Here is a 27,931-nt window from a genome sequence, read left to right on the forward strand (position 1 = left end):
GACTTACATTTTGAAGATAAGGTTTCCTCCCTATAGCTTTTATGTGGGAATTATTCTAATCCCTTTATTTAAAAGGGGTTTCAGGTGGTTACAAGTCTGTTATTTTTTCCTCCATATTCATTACAAAGAGATATGTTGGTTAAATACAACAGTCAACTGTTAGAATATAAATTTTTAAAAAGATACTATAAAATTAAAATCGAATGTTTTACGGTTAGAGTCCACGGCAATAAGATTACTCAGTCAAGGCTGTACTTCTCTCATTTCAAACAGGTGACAAACAGCTCACGGACATCATCTGCACACCACGTTTTGGATATAGCTCTGATCTAAGGGAGTGTTAAAATTTTGGAATTGGCCCTTCAGAGATTTTATATTTGGTTAAAGAACAGTTGTAAGAAACTAGAATCATATTTAGGCCATTTATATTCTGAAAGCCAGGCGAGCTCTGAGACACTGGGCACTCTGTGAGACTCTAGAAGCAATTGACCGCTCCCGGCCTCCGCATGAACAGCTCCCCAGGGCTTCCTTCACCATGAGCCCTCCCCCTGCCGCACCCCCGAAAGGATTTAAAAATCAAGTCATGTCCAGGTTATCAGTCAATGCACAATTGTCTTCTGAGGATGTCAAAGGCATGACATCGCTATGTGCGGAATTCTCATGTGACAAATATATTTGATTTCAATCATTTCAATCTCCTGGCAGGAATTTCTAAAAAATGTTTCAGCGAATAAATAATGTATGTTCACTATAGAAAGTAAGAACAAAAAAGAGAAAACTAAGGAAAATTAAATCTGTCTTTTAATACTATCCCTTCCATTAATATCTTGGTATAAAACCTTACAGACTATTGATTTCTTTTTCGTTCCTTACCGCAGCTCTTCTCAGTGCGTAAGGGCGCTGAGATGCCACTATCGCCATGCAGAGGTCTTAGGATAATTGATCATGAAGATAAGTAGTTATTGGTTTCAATACAGGCCACTTTAAAAGTATTTTTTCCCAAACGTTAGTAGCAATAGAGCCATAAATAGCAAGGACATTTTGCAAGTAAGTATTTTGGTACACTTTGTAAGTACATTTTGTAAGAACATTTTAAAAGTACAATTGGTAAAATGTCTTTAAGGACTTGGATACCAGATATCACAGTATGCCAGAATTTATTTAGCAATACTATTTGTAGACTGACTAATGCCCTTTCTACAAAATCCTTGAAATCAGAGTTTCTGTATCTCAGAGCTGCAAATGTCAACACTATTGATATTCGGTTACCACCCTTGGTGATCTAAACAGTCTTATCAGGGCACTTCAACCTAACTGTTTAAAAGTCCTTGGAATAAAATCTATTCTGATTGAGGTACACCTACACATTCCCACAATCTGAGCACATTCTTTTGTTATAATGGAAGCAATCTCTTGCCAAGCAGAAACAACAGCTAATCAAAAGTTACATTCCTATGTTCATAATGAGATTCACAACCAACTAGGAAAAAGTCATAAGATGGTCAAATTAAATTTGAGATAGCAGGAGATCTAACTTGGCACTCTCCCCGGTTTGTAATTGCCCACTTTGGGAAAGACCAGACTTAATTAAGGTCCATTCAGATGGACCACTATCTTTCATTGACCCACACTGGGAAGTTACAGATATGAAATTATACAGAGGAATTATTAATTTAGGCAAGGGGATACCTGGAGTTTTCTACATGCCACTCATTAGCAAAATCATCCCTGAAATGATCTTATTATCAGGAAAGGTACAATCCTTAGAAAAACAGAATGTTAATAATCTCTAGATCAAATAAGTTAAATTATAAGCTGAAAGACTTGTCACTGGAACATTTATTCATTATCCATAAAGGAAATTTCCATCACCTTAAATGAAAGCCCCGTGGTAATTTCATAGCTATTGAATCAAACTGGGAAAATCTGAACCTAAGTGTATTTTAATAAAAGCTTCATAATTCTCTTAACTTTTAAGTTTATTTATTTATTTTGAGAAAGAGTGTATGTGTGCATGCAGGGGAGGGGCAGAGAGAGAGGGAGAGCAAGAATCCCAGGCAGGCTCTACGCTCAGCTTGGAGCCTGACACGGGGCTAAATCCCATGACCATGAGATCACAACGGGGGCCAAAATCAGAGTCGGACGCTCAACCAACTGAGCCACCCAGGCACCCTTCTCTTAACTTTTCTAAATCAGATGCTATAATAATGTAAAAAGAGGCTTCAGTTCTAAACACAGCAATATAGATATGAACTCGTAGATGTTCTTATTCATGCCATAAAATGAATTCGTAAAAGATCAAATATTATCCCCTGATTCATTTGTAAGAACCCATTCTCTTGTGATAGCTTTACACGTGAAATCCATGAGAAACACGCTAAGGTGACTGGAGAATGTGCCCACTGATCAACTAATGGCACCTAACTGCTCTTCTCTAGTGTGGGTTCCTTGTGTCTTTGTAGAAAGGTCACGAAGATGGCCAACATTTAGAATGAGTGAAGAGTGGCACAGAAGAGGGCCCAGCTCTGCACAACACCATGTTCCATTATGGAGGTGAAAATGGCACCATTATCGTCATCCCAGAATCTTTGGTATAAGAACGCAGAAATGCAAACCTATACCTATCAACGTGTGATCGATTCAAAAATCCTTAAACTACAATAAATTGTGTTTTTTTGCAAACGACATGTTAGAATTATTTGGGAGTTTTTAAGTATGATGTTTTGAAGTTGTACAGTTGTAGTTTGTTATGCCTATAAATGTATATACTTTAATATCTCTTTAATATTTACCACATATTTTTGAAAGCTTTGACACTTTCAAGAGGTTGAGCCTTTATCGTCTGATATTTCTAAAAGCTTACCACTCCTTGGTAAAACGAGGTGCCTTGTATTGAAGCCAACAATCCCAGTACATACTCTACCTATCCCATGGGGTTGTTGTGAGGGTCAAATAACATAATGCACGTAAAAGTAAGGGCATTTCGTAGAGTTAACACCATCTGCACAATGCTATTGACAGCTTCTGGTGGCGGTATTCTCCTGAAGACTTTGCAAAGCTAAACCTCTTGTAGAACAATTGCTTCAACTTCTAAAGACACAAATGTATCTGCATTTTGTTGTTATCGTCTCATACAGAATAATAAAAAGTGAGCTGGGTACACACTTCTTTTTCCTATGATTGTACGAAGGTTTGTTTTTAAGAAATTGGCTGCTTTGATCTCAGGAGAGGAATTCCTTCTGCTTGATGTCGTCCAGATTTCTGATGAGATCAAATAAATGCGATTTAAATACAGTTTAACTTGCATTAAATATCAGTTAAAAGAATCTCCTCTCCTACCCTAGTTTACTAACTGGTTTGGGCTACAGGAGGAAAAAAAAAGTCTCTAACTTATAAGTCTCTCTTACTAATCTTGAATCAGTGTCTAAAAAATAAGTGACTCGACAGACAGGATCCCTCCCAATAAAGCTGGCTTGAAAACTGTCTTGAGGTTAGAAACAGGGGCAATTGCTTGCAACCAGTGCAGTGTAATACAGAGATTCAAAATACGGTTTAACACATGATAGATTGCATTTGAGATAAGTGCCCCTACATTCTTAGACCGAGAGCTCACATAACTAGTAAGCAAACCAACTGAGGAAGTTCCTAATGGTCTAAAGCACCTGAACTTATCCAGGCCTCCTGCAATGCATTAACTCCCATTAGAGCAAGCCAAATGCCTGGAGACCAGAGGGTCACCTCTTATACTCTCATAGCTTCCTAGATTTTATGATTATGTGTTTGTAAGGCCTTTAAAAGAAAAAAAGTTTATTTATTTGAGAGAGAGAGCAAGCACACTCGGGGGAGGGGCAGAGAGTAAGATGGACAGAGGATCCTACGCAAGGCTGCCAAGAGATGTCATGACCTGTGAAATCATGACCTGGGCCCAAATCAAGAATCGGACGCTTAACCAACTGAGCTACCCAGGTGGCCCAGACCTTTTTTTATTAATGCCATGACCCTGCTAGGGTATGAGCTCCATGACGTGTTTGTTTTACAGTCCCTGGCCCATAATAAGTGCCCAAGGAACAGGTTTGGGCCTAAGGTGACGCCAAAAATGTTCAGTCAAGTTAAGTAGGATTGAAATGCAATAATTTAGAAAACAAAGGTCAATGCAGAGAAGAAAAAAGCCACGATGAATTAAATATCAGCACTTTAAATAAAGACAGAATCAATATTCCTGATTTTTTCCTCTGCCTTAGGCTCTAACATGGCTCCGCATGGCATTGCCGATAAATATTTGTTAGCTCACTGCCGTTTTAATATCAGAAGTTTCCTTAAAGCAAGCCATGCAGTGGGCAGCACCGAAACCAACCAACCAACCACAAAAAGAGTCTCACTGAGAAATAAGGCAGAAAGCTTTCTGTTCATACCAAGATGCCCTCCAGGACGCTACTTTAGATTTTTTCCAGGCCATGGAAGAAAGGTGAGGGTGTTTGATTCATTAGCAAGTAAGGGATGTGAGATAACACTCAGGCATGAGTGAAAATTTTATTGCTACCTGTTCTTCACCTGCTTTTCAAACATGAAGATACAGTTGAAGCTCACGATCAAGTGACTTTACCTACAGAAGATGACAGAATGCAGGTGTTCCTTATCTTAAATATGTTGTGAGTAGTTTGCTCAATTCATAAACTGCTTCTTGGAAGAACCCTGGAGATCCTTGACGGGGTGGGGGAGGGTGGTAAATTTAAGTAGCCCACCAACCACCACACCTCCGGCTTCCACCACTCATCCCCGAATCCCAGCTAGCGTCACAAGGTGCTGACCAGGTCTCTCCTCATACGAAGATGGAAGAGAAATGACTTATGGGAGAAATGCATATAATTTTTACTATAGGATTAGCAGAATCAAAAGAACAGCGGCTAAAGGGTAGCAATTAATCAAAAAGAGAAAGAAAGAGTCTTGTAAACCATGCCATAATTCTGTAAGTTCACTTGCCCCTCCTTCCCAAAGAAAAGTGTCATACAACTGTCGCACACAACTTTTGCTAGAAAGTACTTTTCAAAAACTGGGTGACATAGGTTGAGCGTGGGCCAGACTACAAGCTGCCAAGACTCAGGTCATCCTTTTTTCACAACTCCTTTCTTTCAATTTCTGCCTCTCTGATCCTAGTGTTATCTCTCAGTTGAACAATGAATGTGTGCCCTTGGAATTCTGGCATGTAAAGTCCAGATCAAAGGGCATATAGAACTTACTGGCATGGTACGGAAAAGGCTGCGGTACTGAGGATCCCAGTTTCTACCATCTCAATAGCTTGCTTCATTTCCAGCTTCTTGTACAAAGAGACAATGCTTGATTTGGGCTGGTTCTTTCGGATTAGGATTTTCCGTAAATATCTGTGATCAAACTTCTTAAACCTAAAAACAAAGACCAACAGTTTGACAATCTTTGATCTCTGTATGTGTTATGGAAGTATATATTTTTCTTAAAACAGACTAACTGTATTCTGAACACGAGGACAGTGCTGAGAATTCAGTCTTTGGACACATTAAAAAAAATCATAGAATATATATATATATATATATATATATATATAATTTTTTTTTTTAAGTAAAGGAAGAATAGCCTACTGGCCTGAATACATTGAAAATCAACTAAACAAAAGGAGGGGACAAGCTGCAATCAGGGCAGAAAAGTATGCATAAGTGGGGAGCGGGGGAGGCCCAGCCCAGCCCAGCTCCAATTGTAAAAGAAGAAATGAGGGGTTGAGGCTTTTGAACAAATGTTTCATTCTAATAGCCTCCTGACAGTGGCAGCTGCTCTTACAGTAATACTGGCCTATTCAACCAGAACCCAATAAATTTAAATGGCCCGGTAGTTACAGTAGTTCTGCCCATTATGCTGCAGATCATTTTGAATCCTGACAATTAAGGAGGGGCTGGGGGGAGACCCCACATCTATCCTGACAGTCTGAATGATGGAGAATCTGAATAGGCTAGGCGCTGATGGCCGCCGACTATTGTAGCAAACCTCTGGCTGGCCCATTAGACTGAGCTGCACGTATGCATATGGCGCCTTCAGAGTTGGCCATTTGTTTGGGGTAGACATTGTCAACACTTCCAATCATTTTACATTCAAAGAGTAATTTGTCTGCCTGCTTTATTTTCTGGAGGGGAACATAACTCCCTGAGCTGCTGGCTTATTATCTGGTGATTGGTTTCCTGGCCTATGAGGCGGATGGATGCTTTATCACTCAAGTCTCCTCCGGGGTTACAGGCTGTGATACCTTATGATCTGTGTTTAGCTCGTGCCTGCTCTCGCTCCAAATGGGTCAAACCCTCAGCCTTCTTGTTTTCTCTCTTTCTTCACAAGAGGCTGTTGTTCCTATTTATTGCTCAATCTACCGACATTGCTCCCCACCCATCAGGACTTCTCTGACACTCTTCACACTGAGCTCACCTTGACCTTTACTGTTCAATGCTAGTTGGTGCTGTTGCCCTTGCCTTACTTGCCCCATGGCTTCTCCTGATGTGCCACGGGGTCATTTCCTCTGTGCCTTCCACTTCCTGATTCACACATGCTTCCCTTCCAGCCTCCCTAAAGACTTCTTCCAAATCTCCTCCTCTTCCTCACCTGCCCCAGAGGAACGGAAACTTCTCAGAGTCCTGTCCTCAGCTTCCCCTCTTCACACCCATGTTGTTACCTCACCTAGCTATTATTTAATTAAACATTCTTCTATAGTCTATGCATTTAACCATGGCATTGTTAGTCCCCTAGACTCGCTATCTGGAAATCTGAAAGTCATTCTTATTGCCTCTTTCCTAGCCCTCCTGGTTATATCCAGAGCCAGTCACCATTTCCACCTCAGAAATATTTCAGTGCTCTTTCTGCTAATTCCTCATCCTTATGATTCTGAAAGCTCTATGGTTCATTGAAATCAGAAGAGGTCCTAAAGCCAGACCTGAATTCAATCAAGGTTCCACTGTAGAATAGGTTAGTTGATCTCTTGGAGTTGGTTTCTTTATCTTCAAGGAGAAAAATAGTGCTAACGCAGGAGATTCAGGATGTCAGGTAAGATACCATATATGAAACAGATAGCACAGTACCTGAGGCTTATTTTATGCTTGCAAGATGAAACTCTTAGACATCCATGTGAACATCCCTTACAGGTCTCCTTCCCCACAGTATCTGTTTCAAACCCAGCTTCCATATCTCTGTTGTTGTTTGCCTCCCCAAAGCCAAGTATGGTCATGTTATTCTCGTATTTAAAAGCCTTTTGAGGGGCGCCTGGGTGGCTCAGTCGGTTAAGTGGCCGACTTCAGCTCAGGTCATGATCTCGCAGTCCGTGAGTTTGAGCCCCGCGTCAGGCTCTGTGCTGACCGCTCAGAGCCTGGAGCCTGTTTCGGATTCTGTGTCTCCCTCTCTCTCTGACCCTCCCCCGTTCATGCTCGCTCTCTCTCTGTCTCAAAAATAAATAAACTTTAAAAAAAAAAATAAAAGCCTTTTGATCTATTAAAGGTCAAATAGAATTTTATAGGATTAATGGCTCTCTAGGACTCCTTAGCATTGTGCCACAGAAGCGTATCTCTGTCTTTCCAAGCTCTTGTCTTACCATGTTCCTTTCTCGGACTGTGTCCAAACCATGCTATGCTCTTTGTTGCCTTCACAATTGGAAATACTCTGCTGTTACTGCTATTGCTTGGCATTTTTTTCCATTCTTCTTTGCCTGTAGAACACCTCATTTATTTTCAAAATGCACTCTTGTTTCTGTATTATAGCAGTTCCGTGCATTTACCTCCGTTATAGTGTTTCTTATACAGATCATCAGTATTTGTTGGAGCTCTTTCTCTCTTTGTTCCCCCAGGATCCTGTCTACCAAATTGTGAGGATCTTGAGTGCATTGGGTGCATCTTACTGCTCTCAATATCTGCCTTGGTGTCTAGAAAATTTGGTACCGATTTGGCTAAATAGAATAATATTAAATGATTTTTCACTGGAAGAACTATAGGATTTAAACTTAAAAAATCCATGACCTAGGTTCTAGATTGGTGAACATTCCCATAACTTAAGTTCTATTTTAACACTAGGAGGACTGCTAAAACTATAGTTTTTATCTCATAAAGAAAGCCCACTCAGAATGCAAACTGGTGCAGCCACTGTGGAAAACAGCATGGAGGTTCCTTTAAAAGTTAAAAATAGAACTATGCTCTGATGGCAGAATTGCACTAAATAACCCCCAAAACACAAAAACACGAATTCAAAGGGATACATGCACCCCGGTTTATAGCAGCATTATTTGCAATAGTCAAACTATAGAAGCAGCCCCACTGTCTATCGAATGATGAATGGATAAAGAAGATGTGGCATATATACGTGTATATATAATGGAATATTCGTCAGCCATAAAAAAGAAAGAAATCTTTCCATTTGAAACAACATCGATGGAGCTAGAGAGTATAATGCTAAGCGAAATAAAAAAGAGAAAGACAAATATCCTATGATTTCACTCATATGTGGAATTTAAGAAACAAAACAAATGAGCAAAGGAAAAAAAGAGAAAGAGAGACAAACCAAGAGACTCTTAACTATAGAGAACTAACAGATGGTTACCAGAGGGGTGGGGGGGGGATGGGCGAAATTGGTGATGGTCATTAAAGAGTATACTTGTTGTGATGAGCACAGGGTATTATTGTATGGAAGTGTTGAAATCACTATATTGTGCACCTGAAACTAATAATAACACTGTATGCTAACTAACTGGAATTAAAATCAAAAAGTAGATTAACCACACACACACACACGCACACACACACAATAAATAAATAAATAAATAAATAAATAAATAAAATGTAAAAAGCCCACTCATAAGCTCCCAGTTTCTCATGTGGGTGCCACTACTCCTTGACAGCCAGAATTTTCAAGATCTCGTTTCTCTTGGAATCACCAACATTAATATGTTGGCAATCCCTAAAAAGAAGACATCTACCATTCGGTTAATTCAACTACTACTAACTCCTACGTTTGCTAAATAGCTATGTTTAACTTACAAACTCTTATCTTCCTTATCCTGAGTGAAATTCTCCTCGGGGCCACAGAAGAAATAGGCTGTAGACTAAATCCAGGGAGAGAATGTGTTCTGAAATGTGAGATGGTGGCAGAGGAGAGGGACATTTAATATTCTTACGGAATCATATGTGGAAAGGACCCTTGAAGGTCTTCCTCCACAACCTCCCTCCCCAGGGGAGGACTCTCCTTCCCAGGATCCTGATGATTCACCAAACTCCCTTTATAGCCTTATGAAGTCATGGTTGAGCTTCTCTTCTCACTGGGGAACTTCTTGCTTTAAACTTAGATTCGACTTGTCTCCTTTCAATCTGAAAGTTGTTCTCTAGTCTAGTTCTGACACAGCCTCAGCTAAGTCAGCAGCCCCTTCCCCCTGAGCGCTCTCCTTTTTACAGGCTGGGCATTCCCAGTGCTCCCACCTGCCCCTTCCGTGCCACGGCTCCCAGGCCCTTCATATTCTTGGTCCCGTTCCTCTGGATTCTTTCTAGTCAACTGCTCAGTTTTCAGTGTAACGTTTTGAGGTTCCCCAGGCCACAAATAATCCTTCCTAAGTCAGCGAAACTGTCGGCCTCCTTACTTGTCTCTCACTTGGTAGTGGCTCCAGTGCCCACACACATCTTCAATTCCAGCTTTCAGGTGATCCATCAGCTGCCAAGCCAAATACAGGAAAATGATTGCTAGTGAAACGTTAACCCTAAAAGACACACAAGGAAAGCTAATACACTTCGGAAAACAAAGGAGGCTTTAATTTCCTGGAGTGTAGCCTCTTTTCTATCACCCCATTCATATAACTGAAACTTATAGTGCCTTCCATCATAATTCAACTGAGTTTCAGGATTCACAGATCCCGTCGATAAGCTCCTTAATAATGTGCCTAACTTTCAATGAAAACAGGATACCTGCTATTTGCTTTGAATAATATTTTTTTAGAATGATTTAGAAAATGTCTCATTACTGAAATCACATGAATGTCATAACTAATTGTTCCTTTTAATTTCACCGCATTGTCAGTATCCAACTTATAGTTTCTGAAAATATAATTCTACAGATATCTTATAATAATAAAAATAATAATAATAATATATAACAACAAAATTTATCTATCTGCCTCATTTTTACCTGGTTATTTTGTCTCAGTATTTATATTTCACCATGCAAGCCAATTGTACTAAATTTGCTTTACCCAAATTGCTTATAGGAATTTCATAAAAAAAACGATAATCTCTTCAAAACTTATGAATTAGTCTTTATAATTTAAATTTGCAATCAATGAAATTTATGCTGACTTCTAAAATTTGTTTTGCAAAGTACATTAAAATACTAAATTAATTCTGAAATACTTAATTGATGTATTCTCAACCAATAATTGTAACTTTATTTGAGAAAAAATAAGAAAAGAGGGAATATCTATGTTCTATTGTCTTAGGTATACTATTTAATTTCTAAAAATAACGAACGGAGGGGATAAAGACAGAAACAAAAATCCTCAATCAAGTTAAATCATTTCTTATTTTAAAACACTCACTCCCTATCCCTTCTGTCGAGTATTTTCAAATGGTCTTGAAAATTTTGGGTTTAGATTTGGATGACTTTGGCCATAAAATTCAGGGCTGATTTTGAAAGGCTTCATCAGTTTCTCCAGCATTAGAACCATGAACTTTCAGGGATAAAAGAAACCTAAAGATTATCTGGGTCAATAATCCCCTAAAAGCCTGAATCTCCTGTTTAGCAGCTATGCCAAGCGTTCCCAGTCATTGTTTGTACACATCCATTTCACCTTTGGGTACGCCATAGCTATTTCCAGAATGCTCTTCATTAACTGAGCTGAAGTCTCTTTCCTTCTGTCTTCCATGTATTCGCTCTCATTTTTATTCCCTGGAGCCATACAAAATGGCATCCCTCCAACAGTGTGTTGAACTTAAACCAACAGGTAGAAGCCGTGCCCAACTTCATTTTCATCTTTGTCAGGGTTGAATGTTTTCACTGAAAACTGCCACTAGGCTGTTCCTGCAGAAGTAGTAGAAGCCTTTACCCTTTCGTAATTAAAAATTCCGAAAGAGCAGAGGATCCCATATTCCATTGGAACAATTATTTCAGAAGTACATAGGACAATTCATAATATTAGTCACCATGATAGTTTTTTGAGGTGTCACTTTGGCAAGGCTTGTCCCCAAGTATTATTAACAGTAATCTAGATGTTGGTGTAACAATATTTAGTAGATATGATTAAAGTCCATAATCAGTTATCTAAAAGTGAGGAAAACTATCCTAGATGATCTGGGTGGGTCTAATTTGCTCAGTTATAAGGCCTGAAGAGTAGAGCCAAAGCTTCTCCGATAAAGAACGGTCACAACTGCATAGCAGTTGTGGCTCATGCCTGAGAGTTTTGGTCTACCCTCCTTAAAGGCTTGTCCTACAGATTCTGGACTTGCTTAGTGAGCCAATTCCTTACAACAAAGCTCTTAACATCTATATCTATATCTATATCTATATCTATATCTATATCTATGTATATGTGTATGTATATTGATATCTGTATCTATATAATCTATCTACATCTACATCTATATGTATATGTATATGTATATGTATATGTATATCTATATCTATATCTATATCTATATCTATATCTATATCTATATCCATATCTATCTCCTACTGGTTTTGCTTCCCTGTTGAACCCGGACAGAAACACTGCTAACTTGGACGAAAAGGGACAGAGAAAAAACAAAGTGAAAGGGGATGGTTGGACCCCAACATTCTGCAGGCAAGAAACAAGCTGATCAAAGGAATGAGCTAAAAACATAGGCTATAGGTTATAGGGTGGAAGCTGAGAACCCAAAGAGTAGAACCCAGATTGGACTTCTAATCTGGTGGAACAGAGGTTGTTCCTAGCCCTTGAAACCAAGTGGACTTAGAAATTTGGATATGAATCCTTTTTCCCTTTAATTTCCCCTTTTTTTTGAAAAGGAATATCTATAACCATTACCCTGTGAGTGCTCAACCAGTGTATTTTGGGAGCAGACAACTTGTTTCTCGAGTTCCACAGGTTTGGCATTAAAGAGGAGCTGTGCTTCCGGATGGATTATACCCAGAGGCTCACTCCTCTTCCCTCATTTAGATGACTGGGATGCTGAGATTTGGGGCTTTTGAACTGATAAAATTTAGATGAGATTGTGGCCTTTGAGTTGACACTATAATGGGTTGAGACTTTGGGGATGTCAGGATAGAGTTCATGTATTTTGCATGTGGAATAGATGTGAATCTTTGAGGGGCAGCAGATGTGATAGGCAGAATAATGGTTCCCAAAGATGTCCATGTTCTAATCCCCAGAACCTGTGAATATGTTAGTTTATATGCAAAGAAAAACTAAGATAGTAGGTGGATTAAGGGTTGCTAACCTTAAGACAGAAAGAATATCCTAAATTATCCACATGGGCCTAATATAATCATAAAGGTCTTTAATGTGGGCATGGAAGGCAGAAAAGTCAGTATCAGAGTGATGCAGCATGAGAAAAGACCTGACCGGCCATTGCTAGCTTTGAAGATGGAAGGAGTCCATGAACCAAGGAATGCTAGAAGCCTCTAGAAGCTGGAAGATGCAAGAAAACAGATTCTTGCCTAGGACCTCCAGAAAGACATGCAGCCCTGCAACATCTTGATTTTAGCCTACTGAGACCATTTTGAACTTGTGATCTCCAGAACTATAATAACTTTGTGGGGTTTTTTTAAGCCACTAAATTTATGGCAATTTCCTACAGCAGCAATCAGAAACTAGCACAAGCAAGGAAAGAGGCTATGTTCAGTGACATGGACACAACACTGCACCAAAGGTCTAGATTACTCCTACCAGTGGCAAAGGAAAACATCCTATTAAGTTGCTAATTATGATAGAAAACTTACGCGAATATGAAGCTCTTCGTTGATGGATTCTTTTTTATTGGTCTTTTTAACATCCAGGTACCTGACCAGTGGGCCAATTGTAATTCCCTAGATCACAAATGGCAAAATAAACAATATTATTGTAGTGAAGATTCTCATTAAAGAGAGCAAATCTATTAGCAAAACTATTAGAGCTTCTAATGTTCATATCTTTGTTTTGTACTACCTGCTACTAGATAAATGCTCTACTGTTTACTTTAATTTTTATTTAATTAGTTCTGATTTAATTTTTTCAGTGAAGCAATGAAAAAAAGCAATGAAAATGGGCATTGCTTTAAAACAGGAATTTAGTGCCATCCCTTAAAATAACCTCTCGCTAGTTTACTCAGAGATATCTCCACCTAAAACAAAAACTTGTACTATCTAGTACTAATTGGAATCTTGTTTTCAGCAAAACACAGTAGAATGACTATCATTTGCCCGTTACCCAGGAATATTTTGATTAATATGTTTTATTGATTAAAAAGAAACATATTTTAGAGGTTAAAAGATGAACAAACATGATCTAGAAATATTTAAGAATTTAGCTGGAGTAATTGAGCACATGTTGAAAAATTAGAGTGTCCCTTTTTTGGGACACTATACTATTACTATGCTAATTTAATGCATAATCCTGAAAGAATCTACTTATTTCAAATATGAAAGAAGTCTACCAACCTGAATAAATACAGTAAAATATATAACTACAAGAGTAGCAGTGACAAACATTTTCTTCCTAGGAAAAAGAGACAGAGGCAGCAAAAATGCAAGTGAAAAACTTCCAGCTCCTCGGACACCACTGTAGAAAATTATGCACTGGTCCTTGATGGAGAAGGGGAAAGTCCGAAACTGGTTACTGACATAGAAGAGAGCAAATACGCCTAGAAAGGGAGAAATATATATTAGAGCAGAAGGTTATGAATACGTAGATATTCAGTACTAGGGAACCCAAGTGTTGCGCGTGCGCCCACAAAACAAGGCAACCTAATTCCATCATACCCATGACTGTCCATCCCAAACAGAATATCTTACAAAAGTTTTCACTTTTTGAGTAGTTGTGAACAATAGTGCTTCAGATTGTTACTTTCCTACCTTGTGTGTGTGTGTGTGTGTGTGTGTGTGTGTGTTTAACGAAATAAAATCTTGATACTTTCTCATATAAGAAATATGATATATTTTCTAATCTATACTCATAGCTTTTGCTCTGCCTTTCAAAACTAGGTAAAGCAAGGGTATTGCTTTGGGGACAGAAACATTTTTATCATCTCGTGTTCTCAATGAGTAACCAAAGGAGGTGTATAATTTTAAACATAAGAGGACTCTCTTAGTGATTGTGGTCTCTTCCGGGGTAAGCAAAACTTTTGTGGTTGGTTTGGTTCTTCCTGAGGTTCAGTGCAAACAAGAAAGTTGGCAAGGGCTTAAAGGGGGGTTCTTATTGTCATTAAGTGGAAGGTGGAGGATGGCAGAGCTTGTTTAAAACACAGAGGTGTTTTCTACCACACTGACTTTCCATCCCCTTGTGGCCACATGTCCTAGCTTACCACCAACACAGTGCTTCCTGGTGGGAAAGGTCCCTTCACTAAAGCTCTGGCTAAAGAGGAGGTTTTACTGTGGAACAAAGCTCTCGGTATCCTCCCATGACTTCTAATCACACATGCCTCACAGCAAGCAAAACTTTTTGAATTTTTTAAAAAAATTCATTTATTATTTGAGAGAGAGAATGAGCAGGGGAAGGGCTGGGGCAGGGGCGAAGGGGAGAGAGAGAGAATCCCAAGCAGCCTCCTTGCTGTCAGCATGGAGCCCAACAGGGGCTCAATCTCACGAACCCTGAGATCATGACCAGAGCCGAAATCAAGAGTCAGACGCTTAAGTGACTGAGCCACCCAGGTGCCCCACAGCAAGCAACCTGTGATACCCAGCACATGGACAGTGTGAGAGACAGTAGAATTTAACATCTTTCACTGTGTTTTGTTTGTCCGGGCTCCTCCACAGACTTACTAGTCATGTGACCTTGGCTAAGGTTCTTATCTTTTGATGTGCTGAGTCTCTTTATCTGCTCAATGGAGGTAATGGTAGTATTCCTCTCAGAAGATACATGGAAGATTTAGATAAATTTACTATCTATAAACCATAGAAAACAGGGACTTACAATGTTATAAGCCTTCCTGAGTGTGAACTACTATTAGCCACAAGGAGTCAGGCTGGGATGCTGGGAGGGGGAACTAGGTTCTGACAGCTGGCTTTGTCCCTCACTATGTCATGGCCAAGTCAGCCATTCTCTCGATGACTCTTCCACCAGCTAGAACATGAAGGAATTGGGTTGGATTGTCACCAAAGGCCAACAATATTGAGGTATCCATAATATTAACACTCTCTCAGATGGTTTATATTCCTGTAGGCTGGGCTGAAGCTTGGTGGTGTTACTTCTCTTGACATTAGAGAGTATTAGAGTATTAGAACTGAAGGGAACTCAAGAAATTTGTTCATGCCTACCATTTTGTGGCTGAGGAGGAAGATTTGGAGCAGTTAAGTCCATCCAAGGTCAAATAGCTAGTTAGTAACAGTGCCATGATTTGATTTGAAATTATAAGTTTACCTAATTACATAACATAGTTTTCTTAATTCTTTCTCCCCTGGCACCCTAACAGGCATATATATTCAGAGTAAGTTTTATGACTATTTTAATATTTCTGCATTCTTGTTATTCTTTCCTAGATTCTAAAACCCACTTGGGATTAATTTAAAATTGATATGTCCAAGGTAAGTTCTCAGTCATTTCCCATAATTTATCTTTCATTATAATTGGTTTGAAAATGTTAGTCAAAGTCAATTAAGAAAATGCTTCAAATCCTGGTCAAAATCATTTTAAAATCAAACTGCTTCTAACCAAAAGGCAGCACATATAATGTGGTCCCGTACTTAATGTTCTTGCTAGCCCCAGAAACATGAATGTTCAAGGTAAATAAGTAGCCTTTGGTCAAGATATCTCATTTTGGGGGGTACCTGGGTGGCTCAGTTGGTTAAGCATCTCATTTTGGCTCAGGTCATTATCTCACGGGTGGTGAGTTCGAGCCCCACATCACGCTCCACACTGACAGCACAGAGACTGCTTGGGATTCTCTCCCTCCCCCTTTTTCTCTGCCTCTCCCCACTCATGCTTTCTTTCTCTCTCAAAATAAATAAATAAACTTAAAAAAAAGATATCTCATTTTTTAAAATTAGGCATATTTCATAGGGGTGATGCCAGTTACATGATAGAGTTGCCTTCATTAGTTAAAGTAAGCACTTTTAAAAATAAAGATTTACTTTCTGATCCTTGCGTTTTTCTACATCAAACACAACCTTCAACCAAAACCACGTGTATTATTTAGAGGAATGTTTCCTAACAGTACCTGCCTTCCATAAAATATACTTAGTGAGATCTCACTTTTCCTGTAATAAAAGTGTAAATGCTCACAGTTTATAATCTATATCTGATTGAAGGTGCAAGAGGGGAAAATTGACAAAGCGGTGAAGAGCAAGGGAGAAATTCTTTGAGTTATATTTAAACGTGTAGATGCGAAAGTTCTCTCCTCAAATAAGCAAGAAAAACAAACTCATTGCTCCAGCCTTGCTGCAGTGCACAACCTTATCAGCCACTAATTGCTCTAAACTGATTGAGGGAGCAAACAGACACCATTCCAGGTCCCTACAAGGTGCCTATACTCCCTTAACCAGTAAAACCAGTTTGCTTCACCTCACTCCTTAGGCCATTACACTGCATAAAGGAAGAAGAGAAATAAACAAAAAGCAGCAGGCAGGAGCCCCTTGGGGGCCCTACTGCCTCTTACTAATGGCTCTCCAGATCTGGCAGAAGACCAGGGTGAAACAGATGAAGGCCCAGTTCCATTCGTGGTTCTTTCCAACGGTGGATACGCCCATGAAGATGAAGATCAGGGTCTCGCTGACGCTGCTCAGCATCTTCATGAAATACTTGATGGTCGTGTAGGACGTCTGAGACACGTTTTCCTCTACATACTTCTTCATTGTTACCGCGCAGGCCGTGATCCTGCAGAAGGAGCAGAGTCTTAGGAGGAGCCACAAGATTTTGCCCCTCCACGAATAACTCCCTATTGGTAATGCCACAGATACACTCTTCCCGTTTTTACCCAGAGAAAGCATCTTCTCCATTCCCCTTTCTGGGTGCATTTTCCCCATGGGGTTTTCTTTCTTACTCTTCTCCCTCCCCAAGGGGCTTGCGCCAGTGGAGGGTGTTGGGGAAGGTGGGCATGGCATGACTTCCTCACAAGAACACGGCATCAACCATGCACCAACCCGAAGCAGAACTGTTTCTGGTATAAGAAATGATCCAGCGAGGCTCTCGTTTCCTCCACCTGAGCAACGTTTCTTACAAGAATTTAATGAGAAATTTTTCATTTAAAATGTTTTTGTTCTAGAGCCACTAAGAAGTCCGGGGTGGGTGGCAGTTGGGGGCGGGAGAGGAGATACAACTTTGCCTTGTCTAAGTAGTAGGTGGGACAATAGTGAATCTAGATTTTACACTATTATATTTAATTAAAATAGATATTTCTATACAATAAAATTAAATATTTCTGCCTGAGTAGCTGGGTATGAGGATAATGCCATAGAGAAAACAACATGACCAGATATGGCGAGCCAAGTTAAGAAGCCTCATTCCGAGATCTATGGAAGGATAAACATTTACAAATATTTTCATTAGGAAAAAGAAATCTGGACTTCTGGTCTTATCCCATCTACCTAGTTTCATTCCACACTGATAAGTCCTGGAGCTGTGGTGTAATTTAAGGGAAATAGCAGAAGGCAGAGCTCAGGAATGACAGTCCTTCATGGCATGCTTCCCTCTACCCTTTAAAATAATGAATTTTTCAAGAAAAAAAAAAAAGAACTATTGAAATAAGACTTTAACCTTGAACTTCTAGTTCTTCCCTGGATCAGCTCTTCTGAGCCTTTGAAATTGACCTTATAATTGCCATGCTCTGCTATGCTAAGGTAATTCAGGAAAAGAGCAAGTACAAATGCTCAGAGAACATATTTGTTTGGCAAAGGACCTGAATCCGATTGTACAAAAGCTAAAAAAGCCTGAATCCAGCAATACCTTTAAGGATTGGTGCCCAAAGCCCTGCCTTTTCAGATGCAAGTGCACACAATGTGGTCCTAAATTCTCTTTTATTGCTGTGAGAGTTGGTCCTTGGTTTATACTCACGCCAGGATGCCAGAGAGGTAGAGTGTCTCGGCGGCTAAGTAAGACAGGTAGCTGAACATGAAGACGATGAGTGGTTCGATTGCAGAGATATTCTGAGTGAAACGTGTGATAAACGCAGAAATGAACCCAAAAATGACACCAAAAAAGACGCCCCCAACCCCCACAATAACGAATCGGGCACATCCAGCCAAAATGTCGACGGGCTCAATGTCTTCAAATTTATGCATCTTTGTGAAGGCAATTAATATATTGTATAAGACCTAGGCAAAAAGAAAATTAAAGAAAAGAAACAAATTAGAAATGAGAAATACTTGACACAGATTCTTAACTTCATGTCTACTTAAATAACACATAGCAATGAGTTACACAGCCATGAATATCAACAGGGCTAATATCTAACTTTTAAATGTATTCCAAATAATTTAAATGTATTCGGTGACACTGGATAATTGTCTAACACAGCTTTCAATCACTGAACACCCACTCTGTGCCAGTCTCTTCGCTCAACCTCTGTGTCAGTTACCAGTTTATTCCCTCCCCGCTCCGAGGGCACCTTTCTATACGGGCTCTGTTACAAACAATGGAATTCCTTCAGCAAAATTTCTTTCTCCTTTCAAGAGAGCACCATGTCACAGGTTTCTCAGTAGAGGGCGCTGAAGGGACCCTGCGGGAGGTAGGAGCTTCCAGCAACTTCCGGTGGGAGGGGCAAGAGTCCAGTCATGTGACTGGGAGGACTTCCTGTGGGTCCTGTGGGGGCCAAAGGGCATGGAAGCGGTTCCTCTGTCATCTTACACCGCTGGCTGAAGACAATCTGGCTTGGCCCTCTTGCGGCATGGCTGTGGTCACGGGTCCGTGTGAGCAGCCCTCTGTCTGTAAACCCTCTCCTGGACCCCTGTCCACACAGCCTGCTCCTCTGACCTCCCTGTGCTCCGGCCTGAGCCCAGCTTGCACTGCATGCCGTGCGCCACCCACTGCTGATGCCTGCTCCCTGCCTGCCCTCCTGATGGTGACTTGTTGTTTGCCCAGCAGCTCCATACCACCTCCTCTGGCGAAACCAGCCAGCTTCTCTGCTGCCCAGTGGCCCATCCACACCTTCCCCGGTGAGAACTGAACCCCTTCCGAGTCTGTCCTTCTTTAGGGGAGCCATCCCTCAGTCCTAGCATGCCAGGGAGCATCCCCTTATATCTTACAGCTATTCCTTTATTAGCGTTAACATGTTGATATTAAAATCTCTGTTTAACCTACTGTGTGGTTTCTATTTCTCAGTCAGGCCTCACCTGCTACACTTTCCGTACATGGCGTCTCACTGAATCCTCCAAAGGACTTGAGCCCCCATGTGATACACGCTTCCAATTTGCCTGTTAGGTCTCTACTCACGTCAACACTTATTTGAAATTACAGTGATCTAGGGATCACTAATTCATGTACTTGACAGCCCAGAAGTTAGACTGAGCTTCTGAAAAGAGGCAGCTGCCACACAGTTAATGAGACACACAGAACAGGTAAAGTAAGATCTCTGCAGAAAACGAAGGCCTTTGAGACTATCAGGCCCTGAAGAGTCAACAGGGTCAGTGATTATATTCTGTGTGCAGAATCACAGGAGTGGGCAGTCCCTCAGTCTATATCCCATTCATTTCCCCAGCTCACACTCTGTTCTCGCCTGACTTCTGGAATGATCCCCCACTCTGCAAATTGCAAGACTTGCCCAAGCCTGTGCCTTCCGCTTCACTCTGACCTGTCCATCCCCCCAATTGGTCTTGGTCTGTCCTTACTGAAACACTCAGTGTCCTTCAAGGTTCCCCGACAGCTTTTGCATTCTGACTTTGGCTTCACCCACAGGGCTTACCAGAACTCCTGGCTGCTTTGTGTACATGCTGACTCCCTGCCCGTGGTCTTCAATCTGCCATTCCTTCCCCAGCCCTTTTCCCAGTCCTGGCCCTCCAGGTCTGCTTTGCCCCCCACCCCAGTGACATCACCTTTATGATAAAAGATTGTTGTTATCTGACAGAGATGGGCAATGAAGAAGCCTAGGCTGGCTTCTTGTTAGGTTCACAATCATAAACCATCAAGGTATATTTAAAGCAAAGCCCCATTTCATCTTATTTGCATTTTTTTTTTCTAAGGAGTGCCTCACATTTGTTTGAGTGAGGTCATTCTCCTGTAGCAGAAACAGAACGAGCGGCTGGACTATAATGAGTATCTCTGTCCATGGGCACCCTAGGGTCACCATGTAAACTGTTAATACATTTTGTTGTCCATTTCTGTGTGGAGATAAAACATCTTATCCAGATTTACTTGATGGTATATGTCAATTATATCTCAATAAAGTTGGAAGGAGAAAGAAAAAAAATGGGATCGACAAACAGGTTTTTTTTTAATTTTTTTTTTTTTAACGTTTATTTATTTTTGAGAGAGAGAGAGACAGAGCACGAACAGGGGAGGGGCAGAGAGAGAGGGAGACACAGAAGCTGAAACAGGCTCCAGGCTCTGAGCTGTCAGCACAGAGCCTGACGTGGGGCTCGAACTCACCGACCGTGAGCTCATGACCTGAGCTGAAGTCGGACGCTTAACCGACCACGCCACCCAGGCACCCCGACAAACAGGTTTTAAATTTCGGTTGATATATCTGAAAACTTTTGCAGCAGAATTGTTTAAAAATGTGTGCCTGTGGGGCACCTGGGTGGCTCAGTCGGTTAAGCATCCGACTCAGTTTTTGGCTCAGGTCATGATTTCACAGTTCATGGGTTTCAGCCCTGAGTCGGGCTCTGCAATGGCAGCACAGAGCCTGCTTGGGATTCTCTCTCTCTCCCTCTTTCTCTGCCCCTCCCCTGTTTGCATACATGCTCTCTCTTTCAAAATGGTGTAGACACTATTCTTCTCTGGAGTCCAGTTGTTAACAAGTAATTTCTTCTACTGTTATATTTAGTCTATTTCTTGAGATAAGAGGTAGGAGTTGGGGCAGGAGCCAGTGACACCTGGGGTAGGGTGGGTCCTTATGCCCATATCATGTCCTTTCCTGGCAGTCTATAAAATGTACCATTGTACTACATCTCTGAATGATGAATTGGTGTTCTTTATCTAAGAAGAGTTTAATTATTCCATTCTTTCAAGTTTTACATATTTAGCTGATTACTGCTATAACTATGGGCATTCCACAGAACACCACACAACTTGCTTATGCTGTGACCAGTACTTAAATACTGTTCTCTGGATGCTGCCCATCCCCCCTTCCAGGTCCCCTCTCCTGGCAAAAAAAAAAAAACACACACACACAGGGTGCACCTCATTGGGCCAAGCGTGGAGAGATTCCTTCCTACGATACCTCAGATCTTGCTCCCTGCCTACTTCTCTTGGAAATCCATTCCATTCTTCCTTAACCTGGTTTGGATCCTTGGGTGCCAAATATAGCTGTTCACTGGGAAAATTCTCTTGTCTGGCCCTCCTTTTTCCCTACAGAATCTCTGGACTTGAATTTCCTTTCTGAACCACAGACTGTATATTACCTTCTTTAAGATAAAAGGGTTTTGCTACAAGATATTGCAGGAGTGGTGACTTTTCACATTTAGTCTTTGTATACTAAGTTATGAAGAAGGAGAGTTAAACAGAAAAAAATCAATTCAAAAGATAATAAACGGAAAAAACCCACAAGTAGTTCTCTGTTTTTTCTGGAAATTTGTGAGTTGAAAGCTGAAAGTCATTTGTTGTTTTGGGGTTTTCCTAATAATGGGTCTTAAAATATGATGGTACTTCTGTGTATAAGGAATTCTCATGCACTCTGCCATTTTACAGCCTCCAATTTTGTTCCATTTAATCTTCCCTTAAAGATCCTTTTGGACCTTTTTTTTTTTTTTTTTTTTTTGACTCTTTTATACTGCCCTGATGTTACGGAAATGACAATGGGTTGTGTGGTTTCCTGTTCCTGCATGGCCCTCACAGCTGTGAGCACTTACCTTTAAATAGAAATTTCAGCCTCGACATCCTCTAGCCCTGGGAACAATAATACCTTTAATAAAGAGAATTTCAAGAAGAAAACAATATTATCCAGTACAGAATGGCTTTTGGCTTTGGAATGTGAGTTGGCAGAGAGGACAGTCCTCAAAGTAGCTCTGTCATCACTAATCCTCACATAGGGTGCTAGATATAGCACTAATGCACTTTGTTGAATGGGGACAAGGGACACGAGGAGGGTGTGCAGTGTTCCCTCTGCTCACAGGTTCACAGGCACCTTCCCTTCCCAGTACAGCTTTGACACATCCCCCCGAGTAAGAGTTTCCTAGAGTGGCTGCACCAAAATACCACAAGCTTGGATGGCTTCCGTCAACAGAAACTTATTCTGTTGAATAAGATTAAGTGCCCCAGAGGCCAGAAGTCTGCCATCAAGGTGTTGACAGGGCCACACTCCTTGTCAAGGCTCTAGGAGAGGATATGCCTTTGCTTCTTCTTGGTTTCTGGTGGGTTGTTGGCAAGCCTCGGTGTTCCTTGACTTGTGGACACTCCATTCCAGTCTCTGCCATTGTCTACCTATGGCCTTCCCTTCTCCTCCACGCCTTCACATTGTCTTCTTACAAGGAGACTGACTAGTCACTGGACTTAGGGCCTCCCTTAGCCCAGTGTAGCTCATCTTTACTAATTGTATCTGCAAAGAACTATTTCCAGATAAGATCCCATCTTGGGATTCTGGGTGGAACATGAATTTTGGAGGGGCACTATTCAATCCACTACAGCTTCTATAAGCAAAATGACCTTCCAATGAAATTAACTTGTATTATGGACTAGCAGATTTTCATTGTAAATCTCTCAGGCACAACTTCATTTTGAATTTCATGAAGTCCTAATCTGTGGCCTGTCTTCTCTTGATCCACTCTATTTCTTTAGAGAGCTTAGGGCACACGTTTTCAGGGTCTGGATTAGTTCCTGCTTTTTAATGTAATTAGTGGCCAGTAACCTACAAGCTTGCTTAGATTTTGGAGTGTGGGCAGAAGATTATAAATAGGCTTGCTTCCTCTCCCAAAGAGATGCTTCTAGTGTATCATCTGCTAGAAGAGAAGAAGATGGGGAAGGTGAAAGAGAAGAAGCAAAAAGCTTGGTGCAAATTGGCTCAAGCGAGGACACACATACCCACCATGAGCCCTGTACATCTCTGCAATTAGGAAAGGAATTGCCTTAAAAAGAGAGAGGGAGAGTCTTGCTCAAATTTCAAACCAGATTTGCTTAAGAATATGCATGCTGCTGGGGCACCTGGGTAGTGCAGTCAGTTAAGCATCTGACTCTTGATCTCAGCTCAGGTCATGATCTCGAGGTTTGTTAGTTCGAGCCTCACATCGGGCTCTGCACTGATGGTGCAGAGCCTACTTGGGGTTCTGTCTCTCTTTCTCTCTGCCCCTCCCCCACTTGTGCATGTGCACTTTCTCTCTCTCTGTCTCAAAATAAATAAATAAACTTAAAAAAAAAGAATATGCATGCTGATGTGCAGAAATTTTAGAAAATATAAAAGTTCAGAGGAAAATCCCCACAAACCCAGTCCTTCCCAGAGAAAGCCACTCTAAATATTACATATAGATATTATAGTGTATATGTAAATATATTTATAAATACATATGTAAATGTGTAACATTATATAAACACACATGTATATATCCTTTCTAATCCTGCTTGTCTGTCTGCCCGTCTATCTATCTATCTATCTATCTATCATCTGTCTATCCATCCAACCATCTGTCCATCCATCCATCCATCCATCTATCCATCCATCGTCTATCTATCTGCCTGGCATCTACCATCTACTTCTCTATTTTGGGCAGTCAGGACCCCTCAGGTGTCGGACTTCAGGGAATGAAACTGAGCAGCCAGCCACTGTACCTTGATTTCCCCTGCTGCCCTTAGCCAAGGACCTGGCGTGGCAGGGCACTGTGGCAGACCTAATCTTGGAAGGTGCAGGATTCCTCTGATGGGTGTTCTTAGCCCTGAAGACTCCCGCTGGGCTTGATAAACTCTCTCAGAAATACAGTCAGACATTCCCACCCAGTTTCCTAGGGTCATTCTGCACGGTGGTCTGAGGCTCCCTGTCTCTCCGAGCTCCATCCCCATCTTCTCTTACGGGAGTTTCCCCTATTAATCTTTTGTGCATCTAATGCCCTTTGAATGTCCGGTACGTGGCTGACCTGGACAATATCTAGTGATATGTTTGTGTAACCACCATGTTTTTACCAAACAGTTATAACATTGGTCTCTTTTATTTAAGCAAAGGGAAGCCAGGTTCTAAGAAAAATCCTGGCTGAGTGAAAGAAAATTGTAACTTAAGTTCTCAAAATGCATGCAGAAGAAGCTTAGTGGTTGTATCCCAACTCAGTGGAGTTTATTTAGTCCAGCTTTACCTTCTGTTTGACCTTGGAGCAACCCACGTGCAGGTCCTAGAAGCCCTGCATGTCGCACTTTGGAGATGTGCTCACATCCCAAGAAGTGGAGCCAAGATGAGGAAACAGACATTCCACAAGGCCCCAAAAAGGCAGGTTTAAATGAGTGTTAGTGGGACTTGGGAGTTGATTTGACTCTCAAATCCAGAGGAAACACGGGGGATATGATTAAGACTCAAAGATTTGCATGTTGTTGCCACAAACAAAACTCCTCTGCATAGCTCTCCAGGTTATAAGTAGCTACCCAGTCTGTTGCAAGGGTCTGGGAAAGTCAGTTGGGCCAGCCCTGTCTCTGGACACCAGTATGCCCTGCCAGAAAGATGCCATGGTAGTTTCAGAAGCTAAAGTAGTACATATAATTTAAGAAGACTACATTTACAGACACAATCCATATGACTACATGAAAAACAATTCTTATCTTTCAAATTACACGGCTCTGGATGTCATTACAGTCGTAAAAGATTTTCTTTGGACTCATTTCAATCACAGTCGTGTGTGTATTTTTCACATGTTGGAGAGGAAATCTCGGCCAATGCTAAATCTCAAACATGCCCGTGGCATTCATGGAAACAAGGTTAGATTTATCCTCTTCACTCAGGGTGGAGGTGCAATATTGTGATATAACAGGAAAAATATATGTATATATATATATATACATATATATACATGTGTATATATATATATATATGTATATATGTTTTTGTCCCCAGTACTTGGTACAGAATTCCTAAAAAATCTTGTCATTTTCTGAGTGAGCCGAACATCCTTTGTTTTTCATAGTGGACCATTTTCAATGACAGCTGAGTTTATGCTAATGAAGTAACTCTTGCCTGGGTCCCAGATAGGTTCTGGAGGTGGACTGGTTGCCAGAAGAACCAAGCAAGTGTTTAGAAGGCTGTACCTTTCATCCCCACCCCATGACTTACAGGGAGAGGAGAGGGGTTAGTGATTGAGTTCAATAACCAAAGGCCAGTGATTTAATCAACCACGCCTATGTAACGGAACCTCCGGAAAACCCTAAACACCCAGGGTGAGAAAGCGTCCAGGTGGGTCCTGGGAGGGTGGCATGCCTGGAGAGGACATGGAAGCCCTGCACCCCTCCCCCCATGCTTTGCTCTCTGTCTCTCTTCCATTTGGCTTTCCCTGAGTTACATCCCTTATAATGAACTGGTAACCAAACAAACTGCTTTCTTGAGTTCTGTGAGCTATTCTAGCAAATTACCAAACCTGAGGAGAGGGTTGTGGGAACCCCAATTTTACAGCCAGTCAGTCAGAAGTATGGGTGGCCCAGACTTGCAATTGATGTCTGTAATGGGGACAGACATCAATTAGGGGACCATTGTATGGGACTGAGCCCTTAACCTGTAGGGTCTGTGTTAATTCAGAATTAGTGTCAGAATTGAATTAAATTGTAGAAAACCAGGTTGGTGTCTGGAGAGTTGGAGAATTGCCTGGAAGAGGGAAATGCACCCATACATTTGGTGTCAGAAACGATGTTGTAAAACGAAACAGAGAAGGTGGCTCAGGAAATGGTTCTCCTATGTTGCCTTTAAGGAGCTCACCAAACCTCCCAAGGTCATAATTATGACGACCCTTTAACAAAATACCACTGCATAAGTTTGCAAAACCCTTTCAACACACAAAATAATGGCTAAAAGCACGAGCCCACCAACCAAGTCTTAGCAGAGATGGAGAACTATTTTCAAATGTGCTGATGTTTTTTTTTTTTTCTTTGTCAGATTTAATGAGGAGTAATTTATGTATGGTAAGTTTCATCTAAAATGAATATATTCTGACCATTGCATATACCTATAAAATCACCACTGTGGTCAAGAAATGGAAACAATTCCACGAACCCAGAGAGGTTCTTTATTACTCTTTTGAAGTCCTTCCTTCCCTCTATCCCTGACCCCAAGAAACCACTGATATAGATTAATTTGTATTTGATATAAATTGAATAACAAAGTATGGTCTCTTATGTGACTGGCTTCTTTAGCTCAGCAAAATGTTTTGGGGAGTTACCCATGTTGTTATAGGTTTCAGGGGCTCATTCCTTTTTAGTACTGAGAAGTATTCCATTAGATGGTTAACAGTACATTTTGCTCTTCCATTCACCTGTTGAAGGACATTTGCTCCCCACTTCTCCCACCACCCTGTTCCTACTATTGGAATATATATTGCTGCTATGAACATTTACCTACAAGTCTTTTGTGTAGACTTATGTTTCCATTTCTCTTGGATATATACCTAAGAGTCAAATGACTAAGGAGTGTGGTACATACAAGTTACAATTTTAAGAAACTGCTTAGTCCATACAGTCTGCTGTAATAGAATATCATAATCTGGGTGGCCTATAAACAACAGAAGTTTTTTTCTCACAGTTCTGGAGAAATTGGTGAGTCGAAGATCAATGCCCTGGTGTCTTGTAAGAGCTCATTTCCTGGTTCTTACACAGCTTTTCCTCCCTGTGTCCTCACATGGCAGAAAGGACAAGTTAGCTCTCTGGTGTCTCTTTTATAAAGGGCATTAACCCCATTCATGAGGACTCCACACTCATGACCTTATCACTTTCCAAAGGTCCCACTTTCTAATACTATCAAATTGGGAATTAGATTTCAACATATAAATTTGGGGGAGGGGCATGAACATTCAGTCTAGAGCTACTGCCAAACTGTCTTTCAAAGTCATTGGATCATTTTCCATTCCCACCAGAAATGTATGAGATTTCCAGCTGTTCCATATCCTTGTCAACACTTGATATTGTCAATCTTTATAATTCTAGAGACTCTAATGGGTGTGTAGTAGCATTTCATTGTGATTTTAATTTGCATTTTCTTGAGTATGAAAGATGTTGAACAAATTATGTACTTATTGATTACTTATATTTTACACTTTATGATATATCTTTTCAAATCTTTTACCATCTTTGAGTTACTTATATTCTTATTATTAAGTTATAAAATTATTTATCTTGGATGTAAGTCTTTTCTGAGATATATGTATAGTGAACACTGACTCCTATTCTGTGGCTTACGTTTTTGTTTACTGAACTGTGTATTTTGAGTAGCAAAATTTTTTTTTGATAAAATCCAATTTATTATCTTTTTACTTCTGTTGCTTGTGTTTTTTTCTGCCTTTGTCTACTCCAAGATCATGAAGATTTTTTTTCTTCCATGACATTTATAATTGCAAATTCTACTTTTAGTCTACGATACAGTTTGTGCTAATTTTTGAATTTGGTTTGAGGTACAGGGTAATTCTCATATTTTTCTACATGGATGCCCATAGTATCGGCACAATGTCTTTCTTTTTCATTGGTTCGTTTGCC

General features: G+C 40.6%; 1 protein-coding gene across 1 annotated transcript in view; it reads right to left on the reverse strand.

Annotated features, from left to right (window-relative positions):
- The window catches only part of SLC9A4 (solute carrier family 9 member A4), a 65,804-nt gene that overhangs the window by 14,599 nt on the left and 23,274 nt on the right, over nucleotides 1-27,931 (reverse strand). Inside the window, exons 3-9 of the mRNA XM_049651259.1 lie at nucleotides 18,191-18,450; nucleotides 16,797-17,014; nucleotides 13,645-13,847; nucleotides 12,949-13,035; nucleotides 9,623-9,693; nucleotides 5,249-5,399; nucleotides 458-475 (exon numbers count right to left, since the gene is read on the reverse strand). Coding sequence (XP_049507216.1) covers nucleotides 458-475; nucleotides 5,249-5,399; nucleotides 9,623-9,693; nucleotides 12,949-13,035; nucleotides 13,645-13,847; nucleotides 16,797-17,014; nucleotides 18,191-18,450 — 1,008 coding nt within the window. The remainder of the gene's footprint in view (nucleotides 1-457; nucleotides 476-5,248; nucleotides 5,400-9,622; nucleotides 9,694-12,948; nucleotides 13,036-13,644; nucleotides 13,848-16,796; nucleotides 17,015-18,190; nucleotides 18,451-27,931) is intronic.

This window comes from Panthera uncia, assembly GCF_023721935.1.
Source record: "Panthera uncia isolate 11264 chromosome A3 unlocalized genomic scaffold, Puncia_PCG_1.0 HiC_scaffold_11, whole genome shotgun sequence".
Taxonomy (NCBI): domain Eukaryota; kingdom Metazoa; phylum Chordata; class Mammalia; order Carnivora; family Felidae; genus Panthera; species Panthera uncia.